The sequence below is a fragment of the Hydra viridissima genome, unplaced genomic scaffold, assembly GCF_058129835.1.
Source record: "Hydra viridissima isolate aposymbiotic clone 2 unplaced genomic scaffold, HvirCarnegie_v1 scaffold_2, whole genome shotgun sequence".
In the NCBI taxonomy this organism is placed as follows: Eukaryota; Metazoa; Cnidaria; class Hydrozoa; order Anthoathecata; family Hydridae; genus Hydra; species Hydra viridissima.
In genome coordinates, this window is record NW_028324301.1 from 14807755 (window position 1) to 14834881 (window position 27127).

Sequence of the window (27127 nt, forward strand, 5' to 3'; positions counted from 1 at the left end):
AATTAGTTTAACGCTGTAAAAACTATTTCATATCAAATATATCAGTGGTAAAAGTTATCGTCTTTAGAATGTTTTTCGTATTCGTTGCAACTTCTGAGTAAAGCATCCAAACTCGATAACCAGTTATCGAGTAACCGGTTATCGAGTTTGGATGCTTTACTCAGAAGTTGCAACTCTGATAAATACACACATTAACTTGCAAAGATATGCCAGGTAAACATGAAGCGAAGCGTAAATATGCACGTCAGTGGAATGAAAAATGGGAGCTGATTTATTTCTTCACTGAGGGACCAAGTAACAATGCTCTATGTTTAATATGTAATGAGACTGTTAGTGAACTGAAAGGAACCAAGCTTGAACGTCATTTCGTATCAAAACATGAATTGTACAATACTAAATATCCTCTTGATTCAACAACCAGAAAAATAAAATACGACTCATTGAAAAGCTGTTTAGAAAAACAGAAAAATTTGTTTTAACAAATGTCTAGCAGTGTTGATTGTGAAACTCGTGCCTCTAATATGGTGTCATGGATATTAGCAAAAAACCTGAAACCATTTACTGATGGTGAAATAATCAAAGAATGCATGATTGAAGCATCAAAATTTCTTTTCCCAAATGATAAAAAAATTCATGACAAATTTCAAAGTATGCACTTGTCCGCGCGTACACTTACTCGAAAAATTGAGAAAATGGTTGTTAATGTTTATGAACAATTGTCAAACAATCTGTCAGAAGCTGAATTTGTGAGTATCGCTCTCGATGAGTCTACTGACCTTGTCGGTAAAGCACAGCTCTGTGTTTATGCACGTTTTATCACTACGAATTGTTGTTTATTTGAAGAACTGCTTGGAATTGAACCACTGGAAACAACTACAACTGGACAAGACATTTATGACAAATTGTTCAAAATATTAAAAAATAGGAAAGTGCCTCTTCAAAAAAGATCTTCAGTTGTCACAGATGGCGCTCCTGCTATGATTGGAAGAATTCGAGGAGTTGTTACTTTGCTGAGAAATAGTGGTGAGTTTCCTAACAAATTTATGTCATATCACTGTGTGATACACCAGGAAGCACTGTGCGCTAAAGTTGCGACAATTGATGATGTAATGACAGCTGTAGTAAAAACAATCAATCATATACGTTCCAATGCACTCAAACGGCGTCAATTTCGTGCGCTAATGGAACAAAATGAAGATGAACATGGTGATCTTCTTCTTCATTCAGAGGTATATAGACAAAAAATAAATAATTTAACATTACAATCAAAAATAAATGTTTGTCTATTTTTTGCAGGTTAGGTGGCTATCAAGAGGAAATATTCTTAACAGATTTTGGGAGTGTTTGCCAAGTGTACTGCAGTTCATGGTAACTCAAAAATTTTCATTCATTACAATGTCTATTGAAGAGTTTAAGTGTAAACTGGTTTTCCTTTGCGACATCACAGCACAATTCAATGTTCTGAATAAGAAATTACAAGGCCGCCGTGTGCTGGTTTGTGATTTGATCAACCGCATCACTGTGATGAAGACAAAACTTAATTTGTACAAAACTCAATTTGCATCTGGTAGTTGTACTCATTTTCCTACTTTAAATGAATGTCAACCATCAAGGGAAATGTTATCGTCATTTTCATTAGTAGTGACTGCTCTGTATGATCAATTTGAAAACTTAAAAAAGCATATAGTTTTTTTGTGTTATCCATTTGACTTTGATATGAATGATATTAGTATTCTAAAGGACTTTGAAGAAGCTGATATTTTAAAAGCAGAGGATGAACTAATTAACTTTCAATGTGACGACGAGTTGAGAAGAAAGGCACCAAAAAAAGATGAAGATGGCACTTTTGGTGAAAATTTAATTATTTTCTGGAATGCTGTCATGAAGGAACGTTTTCCAGTTCTTAAAAAACATGCAAGTAGACTTATCTGTATGTATGGCACTAGTTACCAATGCGAACAAACATTCTCAGCCATGAAAATAATAAAAAATGTTTACAGAACAAGACTGACTGACACTCATTTGAATGTCCTTGTGCTAGCTGCAACAACAAAATACTCACCAAATTTTTAATTGTGTTTTATGTGTTTTCTTTCTTAAGTATATATTTTGTATTGATACAATTATTAGTTCTATAATCTAATTCTATACTATATTCTGTTATATAGGTAATATTACCTATTTTATATATAATTTATTTATTGCTGTGGGCCGCAACTAAAACAAGAATTTTGCAAGTGGGCCCCTTTGGAAATATGGTGCCGACCACTGCCCTCAACCAATGCTGAAACATTGTCTTGTTAAGAAATCACTAGCTGATAATTTAGAGATAACAGGAATTACAGTTGAAGGATCTGGAAAATTCTGTTTACAGTATTGCAAAGACAAAACAGAGCAAAATTGTGTGGTAGATTTTGGGGATAAAAACAAAATGCCTAGTTGTACCTGCATGGATTGGAAAAGGTCATATTATCCCTGCAAGCATTTCTTCATTGTTTTCAAAAAGTATCCTTGTTGGAACTGGGAATCAATCTCTCCTTTATATAGAATGTCTCCATATCTAAATCTAGATATTGATTTTGAAGTTGATAAAGCAAAGACAAAACTAACTAATGATATACCAAGTATATCTACTTAAGCAAGTGAAATCTCCAATAATGAATATGAAGCATCTACTACTAAGCAAAATGAAGTGTTTGAGATGGCAGATCCTCTATAGGTAAGAAATATAGGGAGGAAATCTATTACTAGTGAATCACTAAGAAGCCTTTTGAATGAATTACGAAGGCTCAGTTTTCTTATTAAACATGATGACGATCTTCTTGAAAATATATAAAAGGAGTTAAATAACCTCATCAGAAGTGTTCAAAGTGTTGTACCAAAAGAAAGTTGTTTGCCGCTACTGTCTCATAAAATAAGAAAAGGACCTAAGCATAAAGGCTTTGATAAATATCATAAGCTACCAGCTCCAAAAAGAAAAAAGTACGAAATTTAAACGTGTTGGAGAAAAAAAGGAAAAATTATTGGCAGCTTCTAAAATCGAAGTAGCATTTAAACCAGAAAAAAAAACATTGTAGAAGCTGAAATAGTAAATGATAATTTGATAGACTATGAAAGCTTAATTGAGTTTACAGATGAGCACATAATCGTTTACCGTGATGAGGAAAATCCAAGTACAGACGAAAAAAACTGCATAAGTAAACAAAATCTCTGTCAGAGTGAGTTGTCAGATATATCAAACAATGGATGGCTATCCGAAAATATCATAAATATATTTCAAAACATGATGAAAGACCAATTCAAAGAAGTGAATGGGCTGCAAGACACTGTTCTTGGACAAAATCTTACCTTTAATATTTACAGAAACATACCATTTGTTCAGGTTTTGCATGATGGTCATAATCACTAGTAATTTCAACGGTAGCAATTTCAACGTATGGATTTAAACCTGGGGTCACTACTATAAAACTCATTCCGATCGGAATTAAAAAAATCGTAAACCCGATGAATTTCATTTCGACAAAATTGGCGTAAACCCGATAATCCCTAATTGCCTCTACTATAAACATTTTTTTTTCGTGTCGTAAAAACTTTCCGACGAAAATATTAGCGGATTCATGAAAAAACAAAAAGATATTATCTAGTTAATCCATTGTTTTTTTTTTTCATTTTGTTTTGTTTACATCATGGACAGTTGTGAAAACTTTCAGCTAAATGCCACAAGAAAAACAAATTTCAAAAAAGAATTGTAAGTAAACCCAATATCCTTATCTTAAATAAACATTACAGCAGTCATAAGAATGTATAGTCTGGAAACACAGGCCGTTTTCAACAGTTTTGATTGTTTAAGTTGAAAATCGAGTGGTCCGCGGGAATAAGGTGCAAAACAAACTTTATAATGGCCGAAAGTCAGTGGCGTTGCGTGAGAAAATTCCAGGGGGGGGGAGAGACCTTATTTTTCCCAACTGCTTAACATAGTTTTCACAACTGTTTTTTATAATTTAAGAATTCAAAAAATCAATTTTTGTCCTATTTACAAAATCTACTGATTGTTATACTACATTGCACTCACTTTCATGAATTGTCAATTATCAGTATTTATTGACTTCTTTTAACAAAACATAGCTTCCTTTACATTTATACAAAATATTCAATTCAAAAAACGTCTAAAGGTTTTACCCATTCGTAGTGAAACTGTATCAGTCCAAAAAAATGTTACAATTTACAAATCCAATAAACTTTACAAACCATTTTGGCAGCATATATAGCAGTTTAAAATTTTACGGAAATGAATTAGTACAAAGGAATATGGAAAATATTATTTTATTTCAAAACTTATACGCACAATATTTTATCATCACTATCATTTTTTGCCTACTGTTTGATTTTAATATGACGTTTCTTCAATTGAATCCATCGTTTAACAAGATGTTCGGGGTTAACTCCTTTACAAAGTTCTTTTTCGCACTTTAGTAGCATGAGGCTATCCAATCTCTCGTCACTCATTGTTGTTCTCAGATGTGATTTTACAATCTTGAGTTGACTGAATGAACGCTCATTTGATGCTACACCATAAGCAGCTGTGATTACAAAAATGCATAATTTATGGGCTTGTTTCAGTATATCCTTTAACTTCACAACATGGTACAAAATGTCTTGCAGCGTCTTAGCTGGTGTTCTTGATGACTTAAAATCTTCATGACCTTCTTCTAAACAGATATCTATCAAAATTTCCATCTGGCTTTTCAGCACATGAACGTCTGGAATATGATCCTTGTATCCAGGAGGAAAAAGTTTGTTTGCTTTTGTTAAGTTTTCAATACTCAAATTATCCTTATTTAAAGGAAAACTAAAAATTTTGGTGATAGGGGCAAATATTTCCTTTAATGCTGCCGAGTTTTCTGTTAAACCCATGGCTAGAGAGTCTATGACCTCTTTGAATTCTTTCCGGTAAAAAGCTTTCATCTCCATTGCTATTAATCTATGGTGTTGTTCGTAATCATTTTCTGCATCAATGTGTAATTTCCTAGAAAATATTACTGCACTTTCAATCAAATTATTCATAGCATCTGTATCGTTACTGATATTTTGTATGTTCTTGGCAGTACTTTCAATTACATTTATACTGTCGATAACATTGAAGTTTGGACTTTCTAAGATTTCTGTTAATATTTTTATCTTCTCAATGATATTCTTCATGAAGAAAAGAGTAATAATGAAATCAAAAGTTGTTACTTTTTTCAGAAGTCCCATTGCCTTAGTTCTTGTGTTAGTATCAAAAATCTTATTATTTGAGATGCTCTGAAGAAGATCAACAACCTTCTCTAAACACTGATTTAAAGCCTTAACAGATTTTGCTCATGCGGTCCATCTTGTTCTAGACAGGTTTACAAGCTGTAGTGCACTGTCAATGTCTTCCAGTTTTTCTTTTAAATGACTAAATCTTTTTATGCTTGATGTGAAGAAAACATGCAACTGTTCGAGGACATTAAACAATTCTCGTATTAAAGTATTAACATTGCATGCATGTTCAAGAGCAGTGTTTGTTCTGTGGTCTTGACAAGGTATGTAGGGTACATTATGGCCAACTTCTTCTGTTATATACTTTTGTACTCCTTTAAATTGTCCAGACATTGAACTCGCGTAATCATACGACTGAAAAGCCATCTTTGATGTGTCAATGCCTTCTTTATGTAAAGAAGATAAAATTAGCTCAACCATCCCTTTTCCAGTCTTATCAGTGCATTCAACGGATTTTAAAAGCCTTTCCCGAATCTCACCGTTTTCACTGGCTGTTCTCACAACTATACACATTATGTCCTTATGTGACATATCGGGAGTAGTGTCGGCCATCACGGAAAAAAAATTGGAGCTATTAATTTCTTCTATGATCTTTCCCTTTAATTCAGTTGCAATTAAACTAATCATTTCATTTTGAGACGATGGACTTGTGTATGTAACTCTATATGGACGAAGGGCTCTATCTTCAATCCAGGCTTTTAGTGTGGGGTACTGTATTCTAAATGTTCAAACTCTTTGTACCACTGGGGATTAAATCTATTTTTACCGTCACTTGGGAAACTAGCAAGTTTTGGTTGGTGTGGTCCTAACTGGATTAAATACGATTTTTGATTATCTGTAATTGTATGTGGACGTAATCCTGGGTCATGGCTTATCAATGCTGATGAATCTGATTTGTCAATTATAATACTTTGAGCTTTGATATCGAGTTTTCTTAAAAAAGCATTTCCCATTTTCAAAACATTTTTTGACATTTCCACCACAGAACTTGTTGCATTTACAATTTCAATCGCAGCGAATTTTTCATTTACTAATTCTTCTTTACAGTATTTTTTATAAATGTCATTACAATCTTAAAGATTATCTATTAAAACACCCAAATTCCCCATGAGCAAAGTCCAACTTGTTGTTTCACTGCTTACTTCAGAAGTATCCAAGTTAATAATATTCATGTCATCCTTTTCATCTCGGTCAGGAAACTGGTTTAAATGATCTGATTTAGAATTTAGTTCTGTAAGTTTCTCTGCTTGTTCCTGGACTACAACATAACCCAAGTTTTCCCCTTTTGCATTATTATCTTGAATTTTTGAACTTGCATCCTCTTCAAATTTTTTATCAGAAGATGTTGATTCTTCTTCTATGGATATACTACATGTTGAAGTCGATGTTTCAATTATTATCAAGTCTAACTTTGTATGTTCACTACTTTGTATTTCATCATCCACTTCGACATCATCACCAGCATTCTGAGGTACCATTTTTCGTTTTTTTGAAGATAAGGAGGCTAGAAAAGGATTCTCTGGGGCTCCCACTGTTTGTATATGAACCTTTCTACCACCATGAACGGATCTTTCATGACTGGTTTTATAGTCGTTGTTAAATACTGCTTTGCATACGCAACATTGTAATTTATATCTTTTGCTTTTCATAGTTAGTGCTGGAAAACAAATGCAGATACTATAATTTACCGTAATTTTTAACTGATTTAATGTTTATAAAAGTTATCACTCTTAATAAGTGTGATAACTTTTACAAACATTAAATAAGACAAATGTTGAAATCAATTCATGGAAATAAATATTCACGTTTCAAAGTAGAAAGTATGAAAAAAAAAAGAATAACTGCTTTTAGTCAAACATACAGCATAAACTTTCAGCTGCCATTTTTATTGTTGATAACAAAAAAAAAGTAGCGCGAAAAAAACAACAACGTGGAAATCAAAAGGGCTCTTCTTTATGACTCCACAATTTATTTCGTCTTGTGGAAAACAGCCATAAGTCGTTTAATAAACGTAAAGTTCATTTGTCCAAGTCAAAAAAGAATTAGATCTTTGATGGATTTTTGCAAACATTTTAATTTTATTTAACTAGAAAGTATTTTTTGATTTTATCACCTATTTCCCAACTGTCCCAACTCTCGGCAAGGAAATTCCCAACTTTTCTCTTTTTTAGATTCTGGGAGGGGGAGACTCCCCCCCTACCCCCTCCAAGGCGACGCCCCTGCCGAAAGTTCAGAAGACTTATGTCATTTTGAGCACATTGTCGAGTTGCATCAAGACGAACTTGATTCTATTTTTGCAGTTATTGACCAAGGTTTGTTAAGTGATGTTGTTGAAGAAACAAATGATTCCGATATACCACGATTAACACTTTCGTGTCAATTCTGTAATAAAAAATGTTTGAGTTCTAGAGGCCTCACTCGTCACACAAATAGCAAACACTCAGATGCTTTATCAAGTCATTCGAATGTTTTAAAAGAGACTAATATATCCAGAATACCAGAAGAAGTACTTGATTTTAAACATTTTTAAATTTATTTAGAGAGAAGTGTCGCAAAGCTTTCATCGGATAACTGTTTTGATTCTATACAAAATCATTTTAAAGCCTATGCGATTAATTTTGATTTAGCTGACACAGCATATCATATCGTTAAACCAGTTTTATCTTTATTTCAAGGAAATGCCGAAAATTTTTATCCAGATTTCTACAAATGTATCTTTGAGAATATTGGTTCTATATTTATAGGATTAAATACACAGTGTTCCACATTACTGGGATTTGAAGTATGTAACCATGTGTTGTCACATCTTTCTGGTCAATCAATTCTAAGTGATGCAATTTCATCTGGAAAGACCTGTGCACTTTCAATAAGAGATCGATCAGTTAATGCCTATTTAAGTGGGTATGTTTTTAGCACATTATATCGTCGCATCAGGTCTTCAGATATTTATAAGGAAGAATACTATCAACAGTATATGACTCTTTTACTAGCTGCTCAATACCAAGGAAGCAATGATTTGCCTCAGCACAAACTTGTGAACACGCGTAATAGATCAGGTTTATGGAAAATGAAAATCGAGACAATATGCATTTTTATTACTGCTGAAACAACCTTTAAAAATATGGTTAGTAAGTCTATCAATAAAATTGACAGTAAAAAAATTATATTATCACTTCTCAAAGTCACAAATGTTTTATCAAATTTTTCAAAGATCAGAAGTGAAACTGATGTTGTTGTTAGCAAAGAGGTTTGTTTAAATGTTCTTGAGGACATCTTGAATTTATATGTGAGAGCAAGAACATTTTCCTACGTAAAGTATAATTTACAAGCTTACAAAGTTAAAGTTCAGCAACTTAAGTCCAAGTCACTACGAACTTCACTAAAGAAGAGTAAACAAGTATAGGTTATATATATGATCAGATTAATTTCTCATTTGACAATTAGATACACTTATATGATCTTATTATCCTAATTTTTTTAACAGCTATTTTCATAGCTACAAATGGTTAAAAATATTTTTTGGTATCAGAATATTTATACAAGTTCATCATTAAAATATTTGTTGTTTTTCTCTATTATTCCAAGTTTATGGGATAATTTATATTTCTTTCTAGCCGTAACATTTTTTTTTAATTTGGTGCCACTTTTTTTTAAGAAAATATAAAAGTTATTACTTCAAGTTGTCAAATAAAAGGCAGGATTATAGTAAATTTAACTTAAGAACATTTTTTAAACAATAGTGTTATTCAAGTGGATTGATCCTAAAAAATAAATAAAGTGTTATTCATGTGGATTGATCTTAGTTGAAATAAATTTTGATTAATGTTAAATTATTTTTCAAGTAATAAAAAATGTGATTAATTTAATTTAAAATGCGATACATATTGTAGTTGTACATATTGAAACCTGTAAAAAACAGGTTTCCATAAGTATTAAGACCTGGTAAAGATTTGTTCACCTTTTTTATTAATCAAATCAGTCAATATTGACTCTTCCTTACCTCATGAATTTCCTAGCCTGATACAGTTTTTAACTTAAAAATATGCGCCAACAGCGCATATTTGTTAGTTAAAACTTTCATTAGTAAAAAAATGTACTTTTTACATGTGCATGTTACTGTAAACTGTAAATGTTGTGCAACACTGTTCACTATGCTAATAATGTGTTTTAATAGTTTGTGGCTATGAAAATAGTCGTTTTTAATTGGTTCCTGTAATATTAAGACAACTACATTTTATATACGTTATGTATTTCATCCTCACGTTTATTCGCTTTTACAATTTAAATATCATTTCTTAATTCATTGTGCATAATGAATTATGCACAACGAGCCATATATAGTCATTGAACTACATATTCATTGTGCACAATGAATTACACAATGACGCAACTACAGTTCCCTATTATAGTGCAGTTTTTATTCGCTTTCTGCATGGCACTGGTTCTTCATTAATCTTAAACCATAGTCATAAGAAATAGATAGTCTGGTCACTTGGGCCGTAATATCTGGATTTTTCTTATAATCATACGAAACACTTGAAATTTGTCGGGCGGCCAGGAACTGAGTGCACAAAAAATGGAAACGCAGAAAGAACTCTATGGTGAATTTGATAAAGAAGCATTATTTTTTTCTTTGGAGAATGATATTCTTTTTGAAGACGAAAATTTTGTTAAAGATTTAGATGCTTTGGTGTTGGAGTTATCTAGTGAACAAGTTGATTGCACATTTTCTTGCACAATTTGTTCTAAGAAGTGCATATCTCAAAGAGGACTTACAAGGCATACAAATTCAAAGCATCAAAGTATTCCTTTAGATTTAACGATACAAAGTCCTAAACCACCTATTCTTCTTGATGAATTTAAAAATCTGCTTGATAAAAGTATTACTACCTTAATCAACGATGAATGCTATCCTGATTTGTATAGAGATGAGTTAAGGATTAATCATGCAATAATTTTAGATACTTCACAACAAACTCTATCTCTATTAGAGACAGTAATAGCTGGTTTTAAAGCTGATGGTGATGCTGAAAGATTTTATCCTAAATTTTACAAAACTGTTAATCAAGGAATTTTATTTAGCAATCTGACTAAAAAATCGACTAGACTTCTTGGCTATGAACTATGCAATCATGTTTTAGCATTTCTTACAAACTCACTTTACAATACTTCTTTTTTAAATTTAAATGGTTTATCACCTGTTGAATTTTCTGATAGAGACAAAGAAATTATCTTTTATCTAAGTGGTTATGTATTTAGCACATTTTATTGCAGAATTCGCAGTTCTCGATTATGGCAGCAAAAGTTAAGCACAGACTGCCTTTCACTTCTTAATGCTGGTAAAACAGAACAATTATTTGAGAGTCCAGAAACATGCACTGAAGCTTATGATAAATTTGTGAATGCTAAAAATCGTGGTGGTTTGTGGAAAGTGTCTCCTCCAGTTTTAGAAATTTTTACAAAAGTTGAGTTTCTCTTTCGCCATCAAAGTAAAAGTTTTGTAAAAAAAATTGATTCAGAGTTAATTGTAGCTGAAACCTTAAAAAACAGTGGAGTTTTGGCTAACATATCTGAACTTCGTGGTCTTTGCACAAATCGAGTTTCCAAAGAACTGTCTTTAAACTTATTTTATCATCTGATTACACTTTATGTCAGAGTAAGATCTTTTTCGTATGCAAAAGAAAAACTAAGTATCCACAAAATCAAAGAGAATCAAACAAAGTCAAAATCCCTCCGCTCAAAAATGAAAAAAACATCAATTGGATTATAGAAGTTTAGTAGAATATTACACTTAAAAACGGTTATTTTCATAGCCACAAATCTCATGAAAGCATGCTTGGCATAGTAACTTTAGCAACTATTTGTCATTAAAAAGATTAGTTTTTAAAATTTTTGTTATTTGTTTATAGAAATAAAAGCTAGGTAAGAGACCCTCCCTTATCTAAAAGAAAACAAAGAATAGTTAAAAATGAAGTCCAAAATTAACTATGCACACTAGTTTTATATTTATAATAAACAACTAATAACTCATAGATCAAAAACAACTCAAAGATCAATTCTACCCCTAATATATATATATATATATATATATATATATATATATATATATATATATATATATATATATATATATATATGCATACATCAACTAATCTTAACTTAGATCTGCCTGTGAAATCACTAGTTTTTTTGGGGGAAGTGGATACCTGTGGAGGTTTTATAAAAAGAATAATAGGTGCCTGTTTATATTGTAACAAAAGTAAATGTAAGGAAATGTCTACAAAATTAACTGAAATTTAGTTTATTACAAATATAAAAAAAATTCTAATGTAACTAATCAATATTTTATGCCATTTAACATTTTTAATAAGATTTGTGGCTATGAAAATAGCCGTTTTTATGTATGTTCTTTTTCTTTGTTTTCAGCAGTACAAGGAGACATAAGGGAAATTTTTATTGAATCACTTGAAAAGTCAACTTTTCATATTAATACATTTTTCAGAGTTGGTCCATTTTCTGCGTGGTATACGTGTTGTACTCTCCCTTGATATTTTGTTTGATTCATTGACATTTTGACAGTTACCTGCAATTGGGTGAAATATAAGTTGATTTCGAATGGTATTATCATTGAAACCAAAATCAAACAAGGAAGGATTATCTTTTCTTCTACCAATTGACCGTTGTTGTCCAAAGTAATTTTCTAAAGGATCCTGACAAAACCTTTCAGTTAATACATAACTTACATTGTTGTTAATTAAAAATTTGACAAGTTCAATAACAGAATTAACTGTGATTTTTAAACCTTCATGAGTTTGCCAAGTAATAAACATATTACTTCTCTCACTTTTTGAAAAATTTCCAGATCTTGATTCAATAGAAAAAAGCCAATCAGAAAGATACTTTAAAAATGTTTCTCTAAGCCATGTAAATCGAACATCATTTGTGTCAGAAAATGGTTTCAAAAAAGAGTTGCATTTTAATATACAATCATTTGTATTCCGAACATTTAAGCAATCAAAAAAATCATTAAAATATTTGCAAAATTGTGCTGTCCCAGCTGTATCTGATGGTGCATAGATTTTTAATGCAGTACTACATGAATCACTTAAAACTTGTGCAGCTAAACGAACATTCATAGCTGAAAATGGAGTTATTTTAATGTGCTCAACAGTTAGCTTTGGACATGCATGTAGTTGACATTTTAAATCTTCATAAAATAAATCAGAAATATGGGACCATAAAATATGTTGACCCTGATTCCACATATAACGATTGCTTTTACCAGCTCCAGAATGGTAAAGGTTGTTCCTTGCTGTTTTAATTAAATGAGGAACATCAGAAATAAAATATATAAATCTTTTATCATCATCATCAGCAAATAGATTATCAGTGCGGTAAGTCACATCAACATTACCATTAATATCTTCTTCTTCAGTCAGATTAAAATGCATTTTAAAAAATTTTCTATTCGATGATGCTCCATCACAAGTAACAGCAACTACTTTTAAACCAACAGAGATTTCTAAAATTCCTACAGCTTTCCAAAATAGAGAAAATAATTGCACTGATGTAATATTTGTAGTAGCAAAATTTGCAAAACTGTATTTAAAAGGATTTACAATACTTCTAATTAAAAAAACTAAAACATGAGAAGCAAGCTTATCAGCTTGTTGTAACGTTGCAAAATTAACACTAGGATCACCCAAATCAACATAACCAATTAATTCTCCAGAATGTTTGTCCCAAACAAGATTTTCTTGAATTTTCATTTCATCAAGAACTAGGACTATAAATTTCTCTTGAACTGAAAAATTAATGACTTTATCTTTTAATTCTTCTATTATGTTTTTATTGAATCCCAACTTGGGCTTTACATAGTTTTTATAGTCACGCAATCGCCTACGACTTGGTAAAATTAAAAAACCAGAATGAGTTTTCTCATTTAACCTTATTGCTTCATAAGCAGCTGGTGATTTTGCAGCTAATCCCAAACAGTAACGTATTATTGCTGGATGATAACGAATCCCTTGCTTTGAGCATTTTAAATATTTTTGCTGCTCCTCCCAAAACAGGTTCATAAATGGAGAAATCTGACTTTTATCAGCTTCTGCCATTATTTGAACTAAATCACTTTCAATATTTTTACTAATAGCTAGTGATGAATTTTCAATCTCTTGCTTCATCAAAGCTAATTCTTTTTTTAATTCTTTATTTTCTAGACGAACACTCTGTAATGTAAGCTTCAGACGATCTGGAGATGTAAATGTAATTGGTGCATTTAATTTAGCAGGGATACTAGAAGTAGCTAATCTTTTTTTCAAACATTTAATTTCACTTTTTTCAATACTTTTACATTGTGAACAGCATAACATCCACTCAATCAGCATAATACATGACTGAGATCGAAAATACTCTGTCTGGTTTAAGGGAAACTCACTCCTAGATGAAAATAAATCAAATTTTTTTGAAATACAATGTTTAATATAAAGATTTGATTTTAATGCAAAGACATCAGTTATTCCAGAACAAAGGTTAAAAGAAGTAACAATAGATAAAAGATTAGATGCTGAAATATGTCGCATAGATCTTCTGTATTTTGTATATATTAAATGATCATCTGGAATGAGCCAAGAATATACACGAATGGTGAAAGCAAGACTATCATCAACATATATTTCATATCGAGGACATGTGTGGATTGTATCATAAAGTTTAAACTCTGCCACAACAGGACTCACACTCATGGTCCAGTCACTAATTTTTAACTTGCTAATACGATTTAAGAACTCTTCAAATGATTTATATATAGGCTTAAAGGCAGTAATATTATTTGAAGTCGTTAAAGCATCTTTTTTAGCAATGATGGCAGAGGCAGATTTTCTTTGTATAGGAATTGATGGTGTGAAAGATTTTTTTGGTAAGCACAGAGTCGGCAATGATCCAGGTTTTAATGTCTTTTTTTTATCATTATAAAGTATCATTTCTGGAAGATAATGCTTTTCACAAATAAACAGACGCTTATTTTCTATTTGAGTCTTCAAACTTAAATCTTCATAACGATCTTTGAGAATAATGGCAATCAGACTTTCCCTCCAAGACGTATTAAAACTGTCGTTAGAAGCAGGAACTTTAAATATTGAGACTCCCTTATGCCTCCTAGAAGTACTGCATCCATAAATAGAACAATTAGCACCAGGCATTCAAAATATTGGATGAAAAAGATGTAATTTAAACAAGCAGTTCGTAGATAAACAATCGATGAAAACAAATTTTGTGCACTCTGAAGCGGACTGGACACGAAAAAAATGCGAACAAAGAGTTGATCAAAGGAATACCGCAAGTGGCCAGACTATCTATTTCTTATGACTATGCTTAAACCAAGGCGATACTTATTACAGGCCTTCCCGTCGCGAATCCGTATTTTTGACTGGGGGCGGACAATGTTACGGAAAGTTTAGTCTTAAAACTTCGATTTGAGAGCAGTTGATAGTCACAAAATGGTTAAAAAGTGCTGTATTCCTGGATGTAGAGGAAACTATGACACTAAAAATAAAGTACGAGTTTATAGGCTTCCCTCGAATGAAGAAGAACGAAATCGTTGGATAAATTCAATTCCAAGAAGTAATTTTCCAAATAAGCCAGATACTGTTGTCTGTGAAAGACATTTTCCAGAAAATTTTTTAAAAGCTCGTGTCAATGGGAAAGATAGACCAATCGAACCTCCTTCAATTTTTCCTAATATTCCATCAAGTATTATACCAACTCAACCTTTAAAACCAAGGTCCACTACTAAAGTGTTGTCTTCTATCAGAAATGAAAAGTGTGATGAGTTGTCACAATATTTAAAAAGTGATTTGTTTACATTCATTTCTTTATGTGAAGATATTAAAAATCATAAATTTGTTTGTCCTGTAACAACTTTTGTTGTAAATGAAGTTTTGCACATCCAATCAAATTCCTTTTATGTTAACTGTATACCTATGTTTGCTGTTCATATCTCAAGCAATTTTAAATTTGAAAGTTTTCATGCTGGTGTTCGTTGCTTTATTTCTTCATTATCTAAAAACCATATTACCACTCTTGATTGTTGGTCAAGAGTGGAAGAAACAATTCGCTATCTGAACAACATTGAAGTTGATCATCAAAGATTGATATTACAAGATCATATTGCATCTATGAATGCATCAGAAGTAGGTAAAAAAATTTATAGTATAGAAACAATCATCAGATCGTATTCTTATTTTTCAACATCTCGAAGTCTATACAATCAGTTAAGAAAAGATTTTAAACTTCCGAGTGTAAAAACACTGACAAAAATTACATCTAGGACAAAGAATGTTTCAGATATTAGTTTTATCAGCACTGTATTTTCAAATATAGAGGAGAATCAGAGAAATTGTATAATACTGGTAGATGAGGTTTATGTAAAGTCTCTTCTTCTCTACCATGGTGGTTCTCTATTTGGAAAAGCTGAAAATAATCCTGAGTTGTTAGCAAATACTGTTTTGGGTATCATGGTTAAATGTTTAAAAGGTGGACCATCTTTTTTGTGCAAAATGATACCTGTCTGTCATTTGGATGCTTCTTTTTTGTTTGAGCAAGTATGCTATGTTATTAATTCAATCAAGTCTAGCAATGGAAAAGTTATTTCAGTTATTTGTGATGGAAATCGAACAAATCAAGCTTTTTTTAATTTATTTGAGAGAGTTGAAGAAAAACCTTGGTTAACAAAATGTGGGATTTTTCTACTTTTTGATTATGTTCATCTACTAAAAAGTATCAGAAATAACTGGATAACAGAAAAAACACAGGAATTGCATTTTGAAAAAAATCAAAATATGACTGCTAAATGGAGTGACCTTAAATGTTTATTTGATTTTGAGAAAGATCAGCTAATTAAATTATCTAGACTAAATTTTGTAGCTATACATCCAAAACCTATTGAAAGACAAAATGTTTCACACTGTTTTTTTAAACAGTGTGAAACATTCATCACAAAGTGTTTTGTTTCATCACAAAGTGTTTTGTGATGAAACTATTTGTGATGAAACATTTCATCACAAAGTGTTTTGTGATGAAACTATAGCTGCTCTCAAAACTTATTCAAAAGTTATCCACCCTTGTAATATGAATGAAACCATTTGTTTTTTAGAAAAAGTTACTAAATTTTGGAAAATAGTTAGTGTAAAAGAAATTTATGGCGACACTCGATTTTTAGATTCTCGTAAAAGAGTTATTTCGGAAGAACTAGACATGAATTTGCAATATTTACTTGATTTCGGGGATATGGCTCTTAAAATGAGTGGTAAACAAGGGTGTAGAATAAAATCCTTAACTAGAGATACAGGTACTTCAATTTGGCATACTTGTTATGGGTTAGTAGAGATGTGTAAATATTTGTTAAAAAACAATTTCATTTATGTTATGTTAGGAGAGTTCTCAACAGATTATATTGAAAAAGCATTCAGTAAGTTTAGACAAGGTTCAGGCGGAACATATTTTATAACTGTTCAAAATGTTGTTGAAAAATTAAACATTGAAAAAGCTAAACTGTTATTGGAATTAAAAGTTGATGTTTCAGATTACACTACTGATATTGAGCATTTATGTCAAAAATGTGGCTATTTTAGAAGTGAAGAATCTTGTGATATAATTAATCAATTGCCTGAACTAGAAGCATCTTTGCCACTGAGTACAAAAATGGCTCTGTTTTATATTGCAGGCTATGTTACAAGAAAAGATGATGTCAGTGAAAATGAATTGTTGACTGACACTGCATTTTATTTTCAGTTGTATGGAGACTACACAAAAACTATGGACAGAGGTGGATTGAGGGTACCTCTGGATTGCTGTGTTCAGTGGGGTTTTTTTTGTTACATTATTTTTGAAATTGAGAAAAAAATGACATGCAGAAAGTCGTTGTGCAATATATTTATGATGATATCAGATATTTATAACTTAAACATGCTAAAGAAACATGGTGTTATATTGTCAAACATATTTCTTAAAAATTATTGTTTGTTTATTTCACCTAAATCCTCTAAAGAACCTGCATTAAAGGTTTTAAAATTATCTGTAAAACATTAAAAAGTATTGCTATGTACATTTTTCATAACAATTTCTAATATTTGATGATTATTTTAATAGCTTTTTTTGCATTATTTTAAAGGTTGTTTATTTTTCTTTTGTGATTTCGTTTTTAAATAAAACTCATTCATTATTCTGAAAAATGTTGTTTTTCATTACTTCTTGTTTTATTAAAATTTTATGACATTTAATAAAACTGCATTAGACACTTTGTGCATTGGAACAGTTCCTTTTAAATTTAATAAATTAACTGAAAATAATGTAGCTCGCATATTTTTTCAGCCATTTTTTATATTTTCCGTAAGATTGTCCGCCCCCAGTTAAAAATACGGATTCGCGACGGGAAGGCCTGTAATAAGTATCGCCATGTCTTAAACTGAACATCTTCATGGGAATTGCCATCTTTTATTGGTCTGAACACTTTTTGATTTCTAATGGTATTATCATTATAACCAAAATCACGGACAGATGGATTATCCTTGCGGGAACCAATTTGGCGTTGATGGTCAAAATAATTTTCAAGCGGATCTTGACAAAATCTCTCTGTTAATACATAGGACACGCCATTAGAAAGTAAAAATGTTATCAATTCAACAGCTGAATTCACTGTAACTTTTATTCCTTCATAGTAAGGTTCTTCACGGAAGCAAAAGTTGAATTTTCGATAAAAAAAAAAAGTTTTCGAAACTCTATTTTTGTTTCGGTAAGTTCGAAATAATTTCAAACTAATTAATTTTGCAACGAAACGATTTTTTCATTTCGAAATTGTCAAATTTGTTTCGAAACATTTTTGCGATTTCGAAATTCTAAAAATATTACCGAAACGATTTTTTACCTTCGAAATTCTAAAATTTGCTTCGAAATGTTTTTGCGATTTCGAAATTCTGAAAATAATACCGAAACGATTTTTTACCTTCGAAATTCTAAAATTTGCTTCGAAATGTTTTTGCGATTTCGAAATTCTGAAAATAATACCGAAACGATTTTTTACCTTCGAAATTCTAAAATTTGCTTCGAAATGTTTTTGCGATTTCGAAATTCTGAAAATAATACCGAAACGATTTTTTACCTTCGAAATTCTAAAATTTGCTTCGAAATGTTTTTGCGATTTCGAAATTCTGAAAATAATACCGAAACGATTTTTTACCTTCGAAATTCTAAAATTTGCTTCGAAATGTTTTTGCGATTTCGAAATTCTGAAAATAATACCGAAACGATTTTTTACCTTCGAAATTCTAAAATTTGCTTCGAAATATTTTTGCAGGGATTAGAACCCCAAAGGTTCTTTTACAGGGATTAAAACGCTCAGGATAAGATAGGGTTTTGATATTTTGTGACATTTTGCGGAAAAGGGAGAAGGGGGATCTGAAAAGTTTTTTGCGTGACATAATTTGCGAATGACCACTTACCTCTACACGGTGAAATGTTTCATATAAAATATTAGCCCTCTCAAAGTGAATAAAACCTACCTATAGCAAAAGCTACTAAAGTGTTTTTGTTTAAATTGTAAATTTTGAACGTAGAATTTTTAAAATTTTTACTATTCAAATTTTTACTTATTAATTATTGAATGAAGATGCTTAAAAGCATCTTCATTCAATAATTAATATGATGGAGGGAGATGCTATATTTTAATTTCTAATTTAATATGAAAGGAAAGGGAGTAAATATTTTATTCCGGCTCTGAAAAAACTACATTCTATTCAACAGTCATATTTGCTTTTGTTAACAAAATAAAATTAAAAAGATTTATAATGTTCAATCAAATAAAAAGATATTAGAAATACATGTATAAGTACTACTATTTAACTAAATCGACTTTTAGTCGATTAGTAGAAAATCCAAAGTCGATTACATCGACTCTTAGATTTTTCAAAGTCGACTAATTTCGACTTTTAGTCGATTTAGTCTTAGTCGATAACAACACCAGTTTAAACACTTTAATTTTAAATTTGCATAACGTAAGTTTAAACTTTAGATTTAGAATTTTTATAGAACTTTATAGAACTTTATAAAATTTTATAGAATTTACATAAAAGTTCGTGCGCTTTTCCTAAATGATATAATTTAAAAGTTATAATATGCAATTCCTTTAAGGCCTGTAACGCACGTATATGAAACCATTGTTGCAATGTAAACGGCTAATTACTCTCTTGGGATTATTTAGATGAGATTTACAGCGATTTCAAACAATTATATTTATACCTTAGCAATCTTTTTGTTACATAACTAAAAATTTTAGTTCGAGTTGTTGAGGCAAAATCAAGTTATTAGGTTTTAAAGATTTACTAAAAACACGTGTTTTACAACACATTTTTGGCCATTATGGATAGTAAAATTAAAAAAAAAAAATTAGCTGTTTTTTATTTCATTTTAATATAAATTTATTCTCATAAAAAAAAAAAAAATCACAATTTTGATTACTAAAAAAAACAACTTGTTTTCAGTTGTGTGCCACCTTAAATTTACCAAGATAGTATTATTTTGCCACATATATATATGTATAATATATCTATATATATTATTCATATATATGTATATATGGCAAATTATTATATATATATATATATATATATATATATATATATATATATATATATATATATAATAATAATAATAATAATAAAAGGTATACTTGCCGAAAAACCCCGTGGTAAATTATTTAGGCACCCGGTTATTTTAATATTATTATGCAAATAAAATATAAGGTATTAAAATTACTTTTTGGAATAAATTTAACTTTCCAAAATTCTTTTTTTTTCTTCTTGTAATTAATTTCACTTTTCGAAATTCTTTTTTTTCTTTGGAAAATAATTTCACATTTCGAAATTTTGTTTTTTCTTTCGAAATTAAAATCAGTTTTCGAAATACACTTTTTTTTTTCGAAGTTAATTTCACATTTCGAAATTCTGTTTTTTCTTTCGAAATTAATTTTACTTTTCGAAATACACTTTTTTTTTTCGAAGTTAATTTCACATTTCGAAATTCTGTTTTTTCTTTCGAAATTAATTTCACTTTTCGAAATACACTTTTTTTTTTCGAAGTTAATTTCACATTTCGAAATTCCGTTTTTTCTTTCGAAATTAATTTCACTTTTCGAAGTACATTTTTTTTATTTCGAAATTAATTTCACATTTCGAAATTCCTTTTTTATTTTCGAAATTAATTTGGCTAGTTCGATTATTTTCATAAGTTTTTATAGATTTCGAAAAGAAAGAAGTATTTCGGTACCGTTTTAATCGAAAATTTTCGAAATTTGCAATTTCGATAATGAACCCTACTTCATAGGTTTGCCATGATATAAACATTTTACTTCTATCATTTAGAGTAAAATTACCCGGACGGGTATTGATAGAACTTAACCATTTCTCGAAATAAGGCAAAAATTCTGTTTTAAGCCAGTTCAAACGATTGTCATCAAGAGAACAAAATGGGGCTAAAAATGGTTTTGACTTTTGAATCGATTCATAAGGATTACTAATGTTCATAATATAAAAAAAACTGTCAATCATTGAACAAAAGTTAGCTGTTGCAAAAGTATCTGAAGATCCATAGTTAAGGACTTTACTAACAGTTGTGCTTAAAACTTGTGCTGCCAGTTTGACATTCATAACAGATGACAACTTAATGTGATCATATGACAATTTTGGAAGCAGATGTAAACCACATGTTTGATCTTCCTTAAAAATGTCTGCTATGTGTTTCCATAGAATGTGTAAACCATCATTCCACATGTATCTAGTACATTTACCAGAGCCAGAGCTGTAAATACAGTTTCTTGTTGTTTTAAGAAGATGTGGAGGGTCAGCTATAAAGTAAATATATCTTTCAGGATAATATAAATTCATAGTTTTATATGTGACAACTGTATCCTTTTTAACATTAGAATTAGAGAAACGTGAATGCATTTGAAAAAATTTTCGGTTTGGAGAAGCACCATCACAAGTTGTTGCCATTACTTTTAACTTACATTCCAGTTCACATATACCAACAGCTTTCCAAAATAATGGAAAAAATTGGCTTGATGATATTCCAATTGTTGCAAAATTAGCTAGTGTAAATTTAAAAGGATTAACTATACTGCGAATCATAAATACAAGAACATGAGTGGCTACTGTATCAATTTTTTGTAAAGTTGCATAGTTTAAATCTATATCACCAAGGTCAACAAATCCTATAATTTTTCCTGTGTGTTTATCCCATACAAGATTTTCTTGAATTTTAATTTCATCAAACAATAATACAATGTATTTTTCTATGTCACTAAAATCTTTTACTTTAAATTTTAACTCTAATAATATCTGGATTGAAACCACGCTGAGGATGAATGTAATTCTTGTAGTCACGAAGACGACGATGGCTTGGTAATACAAGAAAGCCAGTACCAGATTTTTTATCAAAGCGAATATCCTCATATGTGCTAGGAGACTTTGCACAAAGGCTAAGGCAATACCGTATAATTATAGGATGACATCGCACAGATGTTGGATTTGACAGTAGATATTTTTGTTGTTCAGTCTAAAAAAATTCATAAATGATGAAACATTATACAAATCAAAAGCATTTGACATTAAGTTTTTCATATCGTCATCAAGATCAGAGGTTACTCGTAATGAATTTTTCTGAATTTCATCTTGCATGTTTTTCATTTCTTGTATCAAAATGGCATTTTCAGAACGATAGTTTTGCATTGTAAGTTTAATTCTATCAGGTGAAGTTATGGAAATAGAGGCATTTAACTGAGCAGGTTTTGTCAATGTTTCAGCTTTACGTTTTACAGCCTTTTGAAGTTTAGTATTTTGTGACAATTCTAAAGTTTTATATTCATCACAAATATTGCCAGATTTTATCAATAAAAAACACAGAGTTGACCTATTAAATTCACTCTCAAATGTAGTGATTGATGCAATACTTGGATTGTACAATTTTGTAAGAATATGTTTTTTAAAACAGCTTGAGTCAGATGCAACACCCTGACACAAAGAGTAAGTTGATAAAAGAGCAATCATACTTGATAAAGTAATGTTTTTAACTGATTGCTTATAACTCAAATATATATCATGCTTATCAGGTAAGTTCCAAGCAAAAGATCGCATTGTAAATATAAGGCTAGGTTGAACATATACTTCATATTGGGGTTGTAGGTGAATGCTGTCTACTTTAAAAACTTTCACTAAATCTTTCGATATAACAAGTTCCCATGATTCCAATTTAAGTATACTGACACGATCTACAAACTCTTGAAAAGATTTATAGAAAGAATGTGCATGATTTTGAACATTGCCTAATTCATTGCTATCTTTTTTTGATGTTATACTTAGTGTCAAAAGTCTTGTCTTTTTTAATGAACTAAAATTAAAAAAAATAAAGAATTACATAAAGAGAAAAATTACATAAAGAGAAAAATTAAAGCTTATATACTGTTTTTGAAATTTTTACCTGGATGTTTGAACACTCTTTATTGGTAAATTTTGTGAAGGTAGAGATCCTGGTATAAGTCTTGCTCTAGTTGAATCTATAAACACACACACAAACACACACACACAGATATATATATATATATATATATATATATATATATATATATATATATATAAATTAGTAGAAAATCACTTAACAAAATTTTTTTCTCATTTTACACAGTGTTTTATCAATTAAGACTCATCAGAAATGCATTTCTGATGAGTCTTAATTGATAAAACAAATTATCTACAAATTTATAATTGCTCTGTTCTTTTAAGAACATTGAGCACTCTATCTTTGTAGAATACATTTGAAAATTGTTTATATATATATATATATATATATATATATATATATATATATATATATATATATATATATATATATATATATATATGTTCAGTGTATGGTTGTTATACTTCTCGTTATTCACGTGGGATAGCTATATTCAGTCTTCCTAAAGGCCAGGACAACTATAACGTTCAATGGAAAAGAAAATTGATAGAAGTTATAACAAAAGATTATTTAATTGATTCAGCTTTAGGGAAACAAATCGCCAGTGAATCTTTGCATATTTGCGAGAGACACTTTAAAGAACACGAAGTGAATAAAAGTTTAGCTTACTTTTATTCACTTCGTGTTCTTTAAAGTGTCTCTCTAAAGTGTGTGTGTGTGTATATATATATATATATATATATATATATATATATATATATATATATATATATATATATATATATATATATATATATATACACACACACACACATACACATACACACACACTGAATAGTTTAGCTTACTTTTATTCACTTCGTGTTCTTTAAAGTGTCTCTCGCAAATATGCAAAGATTCACTGGCGATTTGTTTCCCTAAAGCTGAATCAATTAAATAATCTTTTGTTATAACTTCTATCAATTTTCTTTTCCATTGAACGTTATAGTTGTCCTGGCCTTTAGGAAGACTGAATATAGCTATCCCACGTGAATAACGAGAAGTATAACAAACATACACTGAACATTTTGCTCCAGGCATGGTACTTTTACTTACAATCTCTGAGGAAATTTTGTTTGTTTTGCACCTTAAAGTAGGCTGGGTACTAACGCGGACAATAATTATGTCAGAACTTCTAATTAAAAATTTTTTTTTTTTCTAAGACATAACAAAGACAGGCACACAGCCACAATTAAATAGTAATTTTAAAGTAGTGAAATTATATTGTCATGTTAAATAATTTTCATCACGTTACATCAAAGTTATTCTTTATTGTTATTGTTGCCTGTTTGTGTTGACCCTATACATAATACTACTCTTACACTTAGTTCATTATATTTAATGTGCTTTAATGTTTTTTATCCAAGGGGACAGAAAAAAGACGCCTACATAGCTCGAGTGTCATTGAGTTTGTCACAAAAATTTGGCAGACAGGATTAAACAATTCAAAGATGTTTTAATGAGAAAATTAGCTGAAAAGGCACAGATGGCTCAAAAACACCAAAGGTTACCAATCTTGAAAAAAACCTGGGCATCTGAGGTTATCTATTCTAAAGCAGTTGGAAATGGACTCCCTATTCCAAACATCTACTACCTAAGACATGTAATAATTTCTTACATTTCCAAAAGTATTCTAAACCTAGTTTAAAATTAGATTACCAAGTTTTATTCACATTAGATGTTAGTTTGGTTTGCTAGAAGCAGGATCCATCTTGACCAGACAAAATGTATTGGTCCTAAATGCAACTTATTATAAGCCCTTAAAAGGAAGCCTTCGCCACTTCTACTGCACTATAAATATCAATAAATACCTTTAAAAAGCATAAAAAAATATCCTAAAAGTTGTTCTAGCAAACTAAAATTGAACAATTCAATTCCATTTATTTAAAAATTTTTTTAGGAGAAATTAAAGTAATAATCAAGGTTGCTCTGACCAATCAAAAACTTTATTTGTTGTCTCCTAAAAAGTTTAATTCTCTTTTTAATTATTTAGTGAAAGTCAGTGGTTATCACACTCTTGATAATTTTACTTTATAAAAAGTATTGCTATCACCTGTCTATGTTGACCCTTAGATGCCATTTACACATTTTGTATGTCGGAAAATTTGTGTCATTTTTACTAAAATAAAAGTTGCCAGGCATCAGTTTTAGTTACCTGACAATATTTTATTATAGTAAAAGTGACCTATTGCCCAAGGTGTAAATGGTTCCTAGACGGTGCAGAATACTGCAATAATGCAATATCATAGTATAGGATGTAATCAATGTTGTAAAATGTTACAAACTTAAAATGTATTATTTAACTATGTAGGACTTCTGGGACAACATCAAACAAGTGACAACAAAGAAGGTGACAGATTCTAACAAAAGTAGTATGTGGAGTCAAAAGCTAATACCACTGGATGAAATTGTTTTTGACATTAGACTCAAATAGTTCTATAGAATATAGTACAACTATTCTAGAATTAAATTCTGAGTTTTTACATTCAAATTCAGTGTGTTCTACTGTAGTATGAAGAAATCTAGATAAAAGTATTTGTAATTGGCAAAGCAGTTTCTTTCATTATTAGTGACACTAACCTTAATAGTCTCTTTTCTTGCAAATATTATTTAATGATAACCTTGGTGTTTGATATTTGTGGAGAAATTCATATGAAAATAGAGTTTGGTCTGAAAAAAGTAAGAAATTTATTCGTGCCCAAATTCATATTTTAAATTTCTTACCCACTGTTGATTATCTGTTGTCGAGGTGGACAGTGAAAAATGAAATGCAGAACTTATTATTCTAATTTTGTCAATGAGAAATGTTAGAAACTGAGTTTGATTTCTGTTTTTGTTTTCAAAACAAGAAACTGTTAAAAAAAAGCTAGCTCAAATTATCGGATTTACGATTTCCGCTACACAAAGATCGCGTAAAATTTAATTGGGTTTTTACGCTGAAATTAGCGGAAATTACGAAAAAATATGTTTATAGTAACAATCCGCTCATTTCAGCGGGTTTCCGATGAAATGTTCGTGAATTCCGATCGTAATGAGTTTTATAGTAGTGACCCCTGGTGAGGTTTTCCTGATGGACAGTCTGTTTTGTAGTAAAATTGCAAATCACACAAAACAACAGATATGTGCCATAATGAATTCCACACATGATAAGTTAACTGTTAATGTAAATGGGGTACATTGTGGCGTCTTTGCTATTTCTTTTATTTATCATATTGTAAGTACAAAAACAAATCCAGACAATATAACATTCTCTATACCAGAGATGAGGGTACACATGCTGCATTGCATTAAGGCTAACAAAGTTTCTTCTTTCCCTCAATTGTTAGCAGATTGCAAAAGATTCATTCATAAGGAAATTTTTATTAAACTTTTTTGCAGTTGTAGAATGCCATGGAATCCTGTGGAAAACCGAATCAAAGAGAAGCAAATGGCGTAGTGTAGTCGGTGTGAGCAGTGGTTTCACAGCTTACCGGTTTTTGTCTTTTCTAAAAAGAACCGTAGGTCACCATGGTATTGTTATTATTGTGCACAAACAGTTTAGTGAATATTCAATCAAGTATTGTACCAAATAATAATAATCTTTACCATAATGATAAAAATAATATTGGCGTGTTTTCTTTTGATTGGACTGGTATAATATAGCGATAACTAACAGATATCAAAAGTACAAATCTAACAATAGAAGTCGAAAGTACAATGCGAGTTGTATTTCTGACTTCTGTTCTTTATCGCTAATGATATATCTGTTTTATGTCTAACACAAGTCAAAAGTACACAAACTATAGTTACGGCAACCGCTTCAAACTTGAAAACGAGTCGTACTTTTGACTTCTATTATATATCGCTAACCTAATTATTTATAGGTGTCCATAGAAATCAACATTTTAAACTCTTTTTAAAACTGAAATCATAATAAGCGTATCTCAGTTGCATAAGAAAATAATTCAAATAAGATAAAGATTATATCAAAAAGTTTAAAGTTGCGCTTTTCTAAGTAAATTTACATTCTTGAATATGCTGATTTGTTTACACTTTTAAAAACACATCATCTAATTTTCTGAGCGTAGAAATTAAACAATTTTTTTTTGAATTCAGATGAGTTTTTATATATAAAATCTCATCTGAATTTAAAAAAATAATTTTATACATGTATGTATGTATGTATGTATGTATGTATGTATGTATGTATGTATGTATGTATGTATGTATGTATGTATGTATGTATGTACAGTATTGGACAAAACATTTGCAACCAACATCGAACAATGCTAAAAAGTGTTCC

At 30.3% G+C, this 27127-nt stretch overlaps 2 protein-coding genes and 3 pseudogenes across 3 annotated transcripts; 4 read left to right on the forward strand and 1 right to left on the reverse strand.

Moving 5' to 3' along the window:
• The first annotated feature begins 482 nt into the window (after positions 1–482).
• Positions 483–26477, forward strand: LOC149892156 (uncharacterized; annotated as a pseudogene).
• LOC149892157 (uncharacterized) lies at positions 7073–8704 on the forward strand. The gene is made up of 2 exons (XM_090080546.1): positions 7073–7121; positions 7842–8704. The coding sequence occupies exons 1-2, from the start codon at positions 7073–7075 to the stop codon at positions 8702–8704; spliced, it is 912 nt and encodes a 303-aa protein (XP_089936672.1).
• Positions 9712–11342, forward strand: LOC149892158 (uncharacterized). Its single transcript, XM_090077393.1, has one exon. The coding sequence runs from the start codon at positions 9878–9880 to the stop codon at positions 11069–11071; it is 1194 nt and encodes a 397-aa protein (XP_089933519.1). The 5' UTR covers positions 9712–9877; the 3' UTR covers positions 11072–11342.
• LOC149892159 (uncharacterized) lies at positions 14707–17216 on the forward strand (annotated as a pseudogene).
• LOC149892160 (uncharacterized) lies at positions 20832–25171 on the reverse strand (annotated as a pseudogene). Its single transcript, XR_016449507.1, has 3 exons — positions 23655–25171; positions 22828–22903; positions 20832–22737 (listed from the first exon to the last, which is right to left on the reverse strand). The product of XR_016449507.1 is annotated as an uncharacterized LOC149892160 (transcript).
• Positions 26478–27127: the final 650 nt, after the last annotated feature.